Here is a 12,392-nt window from a genome sequence, read left to right as displayed (position 1 = left end):
TAAGTTTAATTTTGGTTAATCAATTATGCAGTGCCTAAAAGCTAAAAATAGTGTATATTTTGACTTTGCGTGTATATTTTTTGAATCATAAACGAAGAAACCAAACAAATATTGACCATACAAAGATGACGATCTTGATCGACAGATGGAACAAATTCGACTTATCAAGTTAATGATGAAATTATCTTTTTTTTTTCAAAATATAATGTAGGCCTATATATAATTTATACATCATTCATATATAAGTAACGTATACATTATTTCTACCTGAATAAGTATTTTTCACTACCCTGGGATTGGTCAACAGCAGTGTTTACCAATCTCTTTTACGTATATGTTATACGGTAAATGTGATATATCGATTATATTATGTATAACAATCGTTTATTATGCATACGTACCAATGGTCTTGGTAAGATTGATAATTTATTACTTTTACCCGCGAATATACATGATGCCCGTGCGTTGATGAATTTGATAAATACTTCAAATCTCTCGCTTTTATCTGTTATTATGCTTAATACCTAGTGTAATTGGTGAATTTGATAAATATGAAAAAAAAAGAAAAATCCATGAGTCCAGTATGTGAGGAATATAGTCAGACCCCGATATAATGATAACAAGTTTTACGATCGTACCCCGAAGTAATGATAATGATTATGAATCCTTATGGATTAATGAAGTACTTATATATCATACAAGTACGATTTATCATGCTTACCGAAGACGCGTGTGTATTATGCATAATCACCAGTACAAGGGATAAATTTAGGGAAATTCATCAAATTAACCAAAATGCTCGGTGATTGTGTGTATATAATAACTGGGTTTATCACATTTACCGCGTAACATGTGTTACGTATTTTGGTAAATTTGATAAATTAGTGATTATTCATAATCGCCGGTTAACATGCATAATCACCAATCATCTCTCATGTTTGATAAATTTTCCTTTATTTATACATTTTACTAGTGATTGTGCATAATTTCCGAAAAAAAGGTGGTAAGTATGATAAATATGACAAATCATGCGGAAATATGGCTTAAATTCAATCCCTCATCAATATCTCCCATACTTGATAGGTGCACTGCACGTATCACCATTAAAAATAACATAAAATGAAAGTATTATAAAGATAAAGACATATAAATTATTATGTCTTGCAATATTAGTTTTCTCCACATCTATCAACATGTTTAAATAGAATCCATCATCATAGACTGGAGTTCGAGCAAAACGTCCGGTGAATTTAAATAAATAATTCATGGAGTATTTATCATATTTACCAATACGAGCTGAGGATTATCCATAACCACCGGCAAATTTGATAAATTCGCAAAATTGATCAGACCAGATGGACCAGAATGGTCAGTGATTATGCATAATAACCGGATCGCATTTACCATAACACATCGGAGCCCGAGTATAACCCACAGAAGAAATATGGGTTCTCTTCTTCTGCAGATGGAAATGGACGGTAATCTTGACACCAAAATACTGAAGATCTTTGAATTTGAGTAATTAATCTTCAAGTTTTTCGTTTGAACAGAGAAATTTATGAATGATTAATTATCATGTAGTTGCCAATCTGTTAATTATATCTTTATTTTTTTTTCGTACCAGATGACGGTTGGGACATAGCACTTAGCCCGTTACTGATAATTCTGTGCGGAGTGGTTGGTGGCCTCGTGCTCGTCGCATTGATAGTCATCATAGTCATAAAGATCCGAATTGGTAAAAGAAGAAGAGATCGCAAAGGTATTTCTGATGAGTTCTAAGTATCAACTACTGGCTTGGGGTAGTTAACGTATTGTGCTCTCCAGAGTACAATGCACTGCTTTCAGATAGCTCTAAATTGGCAATAAAGCACTCCATAATGAGAAAAAAAACACACACACACACAAATTCAGCCAAATTAAACCAAGGTTTAATACAATTAAGAAACAAAAGGTATCTATCGATAAAGGTAAAACAGTCAATGCATACACCGCGGGGTCGGTACTCGGTAAAGTGTTATCGAACAATCTGAATTATTGTCCCAGCAGGTCTTATCGAAACTCGTGTTTGAGCAGTAAACAACCTGGATAATGGTTAACCGATAATTCCATTAATTGAATAATGAACTTGTCAGCAACACGTGACAGTAATTATTTGCTCTGAACATTGTCTCAAACAGATGACTACCTTGCCTGGTCGGTATAAGTAGGGTCGGAACATCGACAAATCTTCGTATCCTTCAACATGTCTCCATCAATTGGAACCAACTGTCTTATAATAACAACTGATATACCATAAAAGAAAATTTGCTTTTTACTCAAAAAAAAGAAAAATTAATCCGAAAGACATTGAAAGTTATGAAAAATATTCTCAGGTTATAGTCTTGAGAGGAAATCGTCTACCCTCACTGAAATCTATGAACTCCCTATAGTTTCCCGTTCCTAATAAGGGACGTAACTAGAACTCGGTGTATTTTTCGTCAAGGTGGAGGGGAGAGCTTAATTTTTCCACCTCTTCCACTGGATGATTTTACACTGGTTTCCAAAAGTTAAGCCCGCAATGGCTTGAATAACATAGCCACAACACTTTGATCTTGGTCCTCTATATTGGATGATTAGTGGAGCACAAAAATGTGATGCTCGATCGTACAGTCCCTTCATGTTGAACCTTTGGTGTACAAAAGTGGCAGATATTGTCTTCAATATCTGACACTTTTATACCAACTGGTTGTAACAGTTGTGGAGTTCGCTCGTCGATTACGTTTAGTTATTACATCATTGAACATTGAAGGACCGGACACATCCCACTTCAGTGTTCCCGAAGAATGGATGTGACCGGAAATTGTATTAATTAACAATGTACTTCGAAACATATTAATTGTGTACTTCAAAACATAATTATAGATTTAGAGCAATCGGGCTCGAGATTTCTAAATAACAATGGTTAATTTAGAAATCTCGCATACAACATCCATCGATCGTCTCTCGGCGCCGGGAGCATATCTTCAGGTTCGGTGAGCGTCTTGTGTTACTTAGGATGACGACATTCCACTCATGGTTACATAGTTCAGATTCTTGCTCCGCAGCTTACGCTGCTGAGGGGACTGGACGTCCAGTCGTCATAGTGTTCGTCCCCGTTTAGATGAAATGCCTTCATTCCTGCATTCATGTTACAAAATGACGTATCTACAATGAGCAGATCAACAATTAGCAGTAGTAAATCTGGAATCGCAGTGGCATAATCGGGTATCACGGTGGTCAATAGAAACAAAAATCATACGCTGATTGCGTTTCTGCAGAAATAGGTGTAATTACTGGATAATCTTGTTGATAACGATTATATAAATTGCCTCAATTTCGAGCACGGTCAAGCCCAACATATGCTACTCACACAACTAGCAACTGATAAACCACCGTATTCCTGCGCGGCCACAGCTGTAAACGTTCAATCAGTTCCAGCTACTATAGCAATATACCGATTAGAAAAAAAATTCCAAACAACTCACACAGCTTTCCGAATACCTTTGCCCGATCGGTCGACCAAGGGTTACTAACCCCCTCTCTGATGATCGGTATATTGTTATAGTAAATAAGCGGAATTGACGAGTGACCTCAGTAACTGTTACACCCATGGTTGCAACATCACTTGGTAGGAGAATATCTGCCAGCACTGTGCGCTGAAGGCTCAACTGGGGACTGTATATTCCCGAGTACCACTAACCATCCAATACAGAAAAAAAAATGGATCTCCTCCACAAAATTTCATATTTTTAAATGCTATATTCATCGAGATATTAACGAATATAAAATCACTATGTTTAGGCTTCAAGTTTTCATTGGCTCAAAAGTTGTAAATTTGAGGGACTGTACACGAATAGAATGAATTCGATCGCGATTTCAAATACAAAAGCCGCATCATGGGATATTAATTCCATTCATTCATTCGCATCATGGGAAATGTAGGACATTTCAAGTAAACGCACGTCATTTGAAAAAAAATTGTTTATCAGGGCTACGAGTGCCGAGATACCCACTGTGGATATATAATTTGGGACAGCCTGCATATTATGAACACAGACGAACATAAAATAAATCAAAATCTCCCAAGATCTCCATACCTTACTTTAATAAATTTTCCAACGGAAGTTACGTTTCCATGATCAGTAGTTCGAAAGTAAAAAGGGTCTGGAAATACAGTCGAATCCCGTTTTAATGAATACCGTTATAGTGGAAATCGCGTTTTAACGAACACTTTTCTATACTCCCAGATAAGTTTACATAGGTACATTTTAATAACCAGGAATTCGTTATTACGAAGTGATTTCTACGTTCTCTTGGAGTTCGTTATAATGGGATTCGACTGTAATTTACCTTTGTATTTTTTTTTTCATTTTGCTAGATGGCACGTTCATGATTTGGCATTGCATGTTTCATGGAGACGTGAAAATATGAAATTCGAGAATGTATCGAATAAGTTCGAATTTGTTACATTGCGCATTAGAAACATCCAAAATTACTTATTTTAAAAAAAGGGGAACTGGGCAGTTGATCACACATCACAACAATCGAATATTTCAAAAAACTTTCCTTCTATTGCTGGCAACTAATCCGATTACAGAGATGAATCTGACGATTAGCACTCGAAGATTGAATATCAAACAAGTTCAACACGTCACAATCCATTGTAATTCGTCAAATTCACAACTTCAGAGCGAAAAAACATTTATAGCATAAAGAAAAAATATCTTAAAAGCATCACAAGATTTCAAAAACTCTCAACTCATCATACTATCAGAAGATGTAAATCACCTTTTCATACATACATCGAGAAAGATAAGCAAGAGAAAGTGATGCACGTATGCTAAAATCTTACGGCCTCTGTGCATTTTCAACACGAGATATGAGAAAAAATATACCGCATAAGCTTTTTTAAACTGAAAAAGAGCAAAATAAAATAAAGCAATAAATATATCTCTCGGAGGGTAAATAAATATATTTTAAACATTTTATTTTTTGCGAAAGGTTCACAAAGCTTCGCTTTCACAATACGAGACTAGAAGAGGCATATCCTCTAACAAAATTATGATTTTCTATTTATTTAATGTATTTTGTTTTGTTGTTTTTTCTGAACAAAAAAAAAATCAACTTTCTTTCTTATTTTCATTTTCTTTTTAGTTTACTTCTTTCGTTTTTTTTGCCCGCCATCTTTCCGAAACGATATTCCTCCCTGTACGCCGGCCATTAGACAGCAGCGTATAATCTGAAAAAAGAAATTCCGATACTTTTCTAACGCAGGAAAATACGGTAATAGCATTGCAAAAAGTCAACGTGCAATTGATCACAACACAGAAACTAAATGATTCGGGGGGGAAAAATTCTCGGGTCACAACAAACTCGGTAATTACGAAAGACAAGTCAACAAAAACTATGGATTCCGAAAACTTTAATCGATTCATCAAGCAGGGACCTCTCAAGCTAAGATCCACGGACCCGTAGGGGGCCCTTGGAAAAATTTAAGAGGGTCCGTGAGCTTGGAAGAGAAAACAAATTATTTTTTACTCCGTAATAAGTTGAATATTTCTACGTCAAGGGGTGCGTGGCTATTTTTAATTAGCAAAAAGTGTCCGTGGCTATTTTTAACTAGCAAAAAGTGTTCGTGGCTACTTTTAACTAGCAAAAAGTGTCCGTGGCTATTTTTAACTAGCAAAAAGTGTTCGTGGCTATTTTTACTATCAAAAAGTGTCCGTGGCTATTTTTAACTAGCAAAAAGTGTTCGTGGCTACTTTTAACTAGCAAAAAGTGTCCGTGGCTATTTTTAACTAGCAAAAAGTGTCCGTGGCTATTTTTAACTAGCAAAAAGTGTTCGTGGCTATTTTTACTATCAAAAAGTGTCCGTGGCTATTTTTAACTAGCAAAAAGTGTCCGTGGCTTTTATATCTTCGGCATTACGGGTCCTTAGGCCGCAAAAAAAAATTAAGAGCCCTTGCCATTGACTACTTCGTAATTACTTATGCAAACCATCAACTTTGTTACCAGCAACCTATTAAAGTTAGAACAGGTTCATGTTATTTTAGGCAATGATATTCCTTTTAAGTTGGTGCACCATTCCTTAGAATTACCAGAACTACAAGCATCTTTGGATGAAATTGCATAGATGTGACTTGGATGATCCGCACTCATGGATCGAACATCAAATAAGTTCAGCGTCTCACGACCTATTCTAATTCATCACATTTACGACTCTAGAAGGAAAGAATATTTATAACACAAAGAAAATGACTTTAAACATCGTGAAATTGCGAAAACAACAGCTCATCCTGATACTATCAGGAGATGCAAATCCCATTTTCATACATGCAAGCAAGCATCGAGAAACCTAAGAAAAGAAAGCAATGCACATAACGCTAAAATTTTATGGCTCTGTTCAATTTGAACATGAGATATGAGAAAACAGATATCGCATAAGCATTTTTAAACTGAAAAAGAGCAAAGTAAAATGGAGCAATAAATATATCTCGGAGGGTAAATAAATATATTTTGAACTTTTTTCTTCTTATTTTTTCGCCAAAGTTCACAAAGCGTCGCTTTCACAATACTAGAAGAGACATATCCTCAAACAAAATTATGACTTTCTATTTATTTAATTTTTTTTACGAACATAAAAGAAAAGAAAGCAACTATTCTTTCTTATTTTCATTTTACTCCTTCAGTTATTTTATCCGCCATCTTTTCCGAAACGATATCCCTCCTGTACACGTCGGCCATTAATTTCCAGAACGAGGCATAAACGGGCCACTTTTAAAAAATTAAAGATAAATGACGCAATTTCGCGAACGGTTCGAGCGAAATAAAAACGTTTCCGGATGCGCGAATACAGAAGTTTAGTCGCGAGCTGCCATCTTGATTCCTGCATTAAATTTATAGCTTCTTCTTTTCCTTTTATTTTTTTACTTGAAAATGGAAATATGGGAAAAAAAATACAAAATGGAGAAATTTTCAAACGACAAAAGGTTCCGAAAAAAATAAAATAGAATACGGTAGTTGTATTAATAATGTATTTTCAATGAAACCTGGGAGGGAAATATTACAGTTTTTGAAAACTGCAACTGCCAATCCAGCTACGCCATGTTTTTATTATCGTTTTGACGTGATCGGAAAGTTGCCTGACATTCTGACATTAATTCCCGACATGATCCGTGCATTAATCGTTTTCCAAGAAGTTTAAGATCGATATCCTCGAGAGGAATAAGGATCTTATGTATCTAACTTGGTATATAATAAAAACAGAAGCTGCCAGAAGACTTTTCAGTTTCAGAATGTTAATTTATTGATCACAAATCTATGAATTTGTCAATAAGTCGCAAGGAATTTCCGAAAAAGCAATGAGGAAACGTCCACTGATGTCGAAAATTTCGATATATGTAATCGAGGCTTTTTTTGTGACTTGACTGGATTTCAATGAAGGATAAGATGCTTCTGTATCATCAAAGGTTATTCATTTGCTCGATGATTATCGATTTTTTAATTGGAATCGGATAATATTTCAGTTTGAAATCAGCTGAATAATATAGTTTTTTTAGTCAGTGGAAGGAGTTAAAAAAGTAAATAAGAAATATAGCTTGTCTTCACTGACGGATTTTGGCAAATCATTTCGATGGCTACCAGTCCTACCCAAAAAAGTCGCCAAAACTGGAACCTTTGTTTAAATTTACACATACAATTGATAGATTTGTAAAAATTTCGTGATAGGTTAGAACAAAATGAAAACGTTTCCAGATGCGCGGATACAGAAGTTTAGTAGCGAGCTGCCATCTTAATTCCTGCATTATATAAATTTATACAATTTTTTCTTTTCTTTTTCACTTGAAAACGGAAATATGGGAAAAAAATACAAATAGAAGAAATTCAAACGACTAAAGATTCTGAAAAAATAAAATACGGTACATATATTAGTAATGTCTTTTCAATGAAACCGGGAACTTACAGTTTTCAAAAACTGCAACTGCCAACCCAGCAATGCCATTTTTTTATTATAGTTTTGAAATGATCAGAAAGTTGTCTGACATTCTTGAAAGTTGTATGGCACTGTCTATAATGCATTGACAGTGATCCATGCATTATAATCATTTTCCAATTAGATCGATATTCTCAAGAGAAATAAAAACCTTATGTATCTGGCTTGGTGTAATAAAAACAGGAACTGCCAGAGTTTTTCAGATTTAGGATGTTAATTCATTATTCAGAAATCTATGAATCTGTCATTAAAACACAAGAAATGTCCGAAAAAGCGGTGAGCAAAAGTTTCGCTGATGTCAGATCGTTTTCAATGTAATCGAAGCTTTTTTGTGATTTGGATTGATTCCACGAAGAATAAGATGCTTTATTGTCATCCAAAGTTATTAATTTGCTCGATAATTATGGAGTTTTTAACTCGAATCAGATAAATTTTTAGCTTGGCATCGGCTGAATATGGAAAGCTGCAAACGTTGTCTCATAGAAACCGTTTTTTTTGATTCGGTAGGAGGTGTCAAAGAAATTAATAACAAAAGTTGGTTAGACACGTTGTCTTCATTGACAGATTTTGGCAGCATCGAAATACACTACAGTGTAGATTTCATTTATATTCCACCAAAAAGGTGCCAAAACTAGAATCTTTGTCATACAGATAACTTTTCAATTTTTGTAATACCTTCTCGAATTATTTCTGTAACAAAATCTCAGTATCTCCAATAACTTTTCAATTAACTGCTGTAATAACTTTTGAATTAACTTCTCTAATTACTTCTCAATTAATTTATCTACTAACTTACTTCAAAAATTTCTTGAATAACTTCTCCATATTAATTTATCTGACAATATTTCCATTCGTTTTTCTAATATATCTTAGCATCTCAATTAAGTTTCGCAGAACGACTTTTCCACTATTTTATCTAATAACATCTCAATTATTTTTTCTAATAACTTCTCAATTATTTTTTCTAATAACTTCTCTATTACTTTCTCTAATAATTTCTCCTTTAGTATACCGCAATTTCTGGGGTATAATCTTCAGATTCGAATTTCGCTGCGTTGAGAAAAATTTTCATCTTTACGTAATATTCCCCATTTGCAAATTGTATTTATCGATATTGAAACCTTAAGGAATAGAAAATGTTGTTTTCACAGGAAAAACCTTGTAGATTATCTGTGCTCAGATGGCAAAATTTAACAAGTCACTTTTTGAAAATTTGACAAGGGCAAATTTGTAAACAATATTTTGCAAAAATGTGATACTGTGGCTTTTTGGCTTATTGCAATTTGCCTCCGTTGGTTCCTCATAAAGCGAAAGAGATGGACGAAATTTTGTCACCTTCCATAATTTTGACGAACGAGACACCAGAATGCGAATAACTCAATTTTTTGGGCAAAAGTGACTTGTGACATTTTGCCATCTGACCACAGATTTTACCTTTAATCACAATCTATACACCATCTAAAAATCTCTGAAAATGCATTTTTTTTACAAAAAGTATATATTTTTTAATATTTCTATTCCGATTTTCCAGAAATAAAATCTACGGATAATAGAGAGCGGTGTATAATCGGCGCTGAAAAATTCCAATATTTTTTTAGTTTTTTAACGAAAAATGTGTTGGTTTTTGTTGAATGAAACATAAAATTTACTATATATATTATTGTTGTACTTGTATTTGTATTTGTATATTATACGCTATCATTAATTCGTTTTCTCTTTCAGATCATAACCTATCCCTACAAAACGAAAAGTAAGTAATTATCTATTTATATTTAATTTACATATTTGTGTAAATGATCCGATGTACATGTATATTTTCATACTTATATAAGCTTCCGAACAAATAAATTTGTTATTGGTTCTCCTATTTGGACTGCAATCACACGATGGATGAATGAATTTAGAGTCCAAGTCGATTCGATAATGATTCATGGTCGGTGTATCATTAGGATGATGATGATCATCGTCACGTGTCTCGAGTGCGTGCGTGCGTGCGTGTACGTCAATCAATCGATCAGTCGAACAGATGGTATGTATCGAACGAAAAACTACCGGATTCTGATGATTATATAAATTTTCTTCTTTTGTTGGAAAAACCGATGGGTACCTGTACATTCCTGCGTGATATCGGATTCCTTCGTTTATCCATTTGGCCATTTTCCTATGAATTTCTATCTTTTAGACGAAAATTTGAGATGGTTTTTGGTTTGAAAAGTTTCTTCACGGAGTCGGTCACTTCTGTGACATTTCGTCAGTCCCTAATCAATCCGAAAACGATATAATGATACAATACATGTATGAATTATCATAAATAGTATATCATATATTACGATTTATCATGTTTACCAACGACGTAATGCTTGGGTATTATGCGTGATAACCGGTAAAAGTGATACGTTTTTTTAGTACTTATTAAATCTACCAACGACGCTTGGTTGCTATGCATAATTGCCGGTAAATGTGATGAATTAAGGGAAATTTATCAAACTTACTAAAATGCTCGGCAATTATGCATGATGACCGGTTGCTATGTATAAAACCCGCGTTCATCACATTTACCGTAACATGATATACTTGTATATAATGAATGGTCGCAGTATATATTCGTTCAGTGACCCAAAATGGTAAAAAGTTAAATGCGATGAATCACTTATTACGCATAAAAACTTATTGTTGCTCATAATGGCCAATCGTCTCGGTGAGTCTGATAAATTCACCATTTTTTCAGAGATTATGCGTAATAGCCAAGTGTCGTTAGTGAATTTGATAAACGCTAAAGAAATTATCACTTTTACCGGCGGTCATTTTTTCATAATACCCTAGTGCAATTGGTCAGTTTGAAGAACGTGAAAAAAAATCCAAATGTGTCTAGTATGCTTAAATATAGTCGTACCCTGATATAGCAAACTCCCGTTTACCGAATTTTATGATTTAACGAGTAAAACAGCGATTTCATTATCAAAAATTAGTTTTATCGAAGAAGTTATTGAACAAAAATTCGTATTATAGTAATTTTTGTTAATGAGAGTTGATTATATCGCGGGTACGACCGTATTAAATTTACCAACGAAGCATGTGTATTGTGCATAATTGCTGGTAAAACTTATAAATTTAGACAAATATATCAAACTCACCAAAATGTTCAGTGATTACGTATAATAACCAAATCTATCACACATTTACCGTAACATATCCGTTCTTTTTTTTCTTCTGGTTCCACAGAAATTTAACAACAAATTTATTTTCGAAAAACAAAATTATTACAAACAATTGGAAATAAATCAGTGGAAAATAATCGATTTCTCCTTCAACTTGGAACTTCCCACCTGCTTGAACACCATCCGAGAAATTCATCTAGTCTTGTTATTCCCATTCCCGGTATTCTTATTTTCCTGATTTGTTACTACTCTGTATATATATAAACTAAACTCACGGAAAACAATGGAGTTCAAAAGTCCGGAACTTTTTCCCAGGAAAAAAGAAATAGAATAATGAAGGGGGGGGGGGGAAAAAAAAGTTGGAATTCGTTCCGGGACCCAAAGTTAATCGACGACGGACGGAGTCGTCCAAAGAGAAGAAGTCTCTCCTCCCGGAGAAGATTCCTGCCGAGTTTTCACCGCCTTTTATATATAAAATGGGGGAAAGGGAGAAATAATAAAAAAGTTTTTCCTGGGTATCAGGAAAATACCCGATTCCCCCTCAGGAATACTCTTCGCTCCTGCCTTTATTTTCTACTTTAAGTTCGAACTTTCTGCCTACTTTGTAAGAAAAGACGAGGAGGAGGTTCCAACTCCATTCGTTGCCGCTTCCTTATCTCGGCAGAAACAAAGTCAGGGAAATAAAATTCAGAACAAAAAAAAAATATATATATATATCATGAATTGAAAACGATAAAAAATAATAATAAAAATTAAATAGAATGGAATTTAAGTTGAGATAGAATATAAAAAAAAAAGAAAGAAATCAAATAAAAATTGAAATTCACGAATCGTTGCGTATTTGGGAGTTGAACTTTAAAAATAATGTTTTATATAAAAAAAAAGTATTGAATCTGTTTTCAGCCGGAACGGGGATAGAAGTTTCCTGAAAAATTTTGACTTTCAAATTTCTTTTTTTTTTTCTTGGTTTAAAATGAATTTTATTGATTTCGAAATTGATATCTTTGATATGCGCTGCTGCTAGGGCCGTTGTAATGGTCTCGTCGCAATTTATGTATTATGCGTTGATTAGATTATCTTTCTTTCTTTCTTTCTTCACCAATTCTGAAATTACTTTTTCACCATTTTTGAAATTGCTTCTTTCACCAATGCTAAAATTGCTTCCTTCACCAATGATAAAATGGCATTTCACCAACTCTAAAATTACCTCATCCACCAATTCT

At 34.0% G+C, this 12,392-nt stretch overlaps 1 protein-coding gene across 1 annotated transcript in view; it reads left to right on the top strand.

Annotated features, from left to right (window-relative positions):
• LOC149084183 (neural cell adhesion molecule 2-like) overlaps window positions 1-12,392 on the top strand; it is a 341,669-nt gene that overhangs the window by 296,503 nt on the left and 32,774 nt on the right. Inside the window, exons 9-10 of the mRNA XM_089234530.1 lie at window positions 1,625-1,759; window positions 9,734-9,761. Coding sequence (XP_089090656.1) covers window positions 1,625-1,759; window positions 9,734-9,761 — 163 coding nt within the window. The remainder of the gene's footprint in view (window positions 1-1,624; window positions 1,760-9,733; window positions 9,762-12,392) is intronic.

This window comes from Pholcus phalangioides, unplaced genomic scaffold, assembly GCF_987345545.1.
Source record: "Pholcus phalangioides strain wild (caught in Gottingen) unplaced genomic scaffold, Ppha-v1.0 ptg000008l_1, whole genome shotgun sequence".
NCBI lineage: Eukaryota > Metazoa > Arthropoda > Arachnida > Araneae > Pholcidae > Pholcus > Pholcus phalangioides.
The sequence above is the reverse complement of the archived record's forward strand: the minus strand, read 5'-3'. Positions and strand labels throughout refer to the sequence as shown.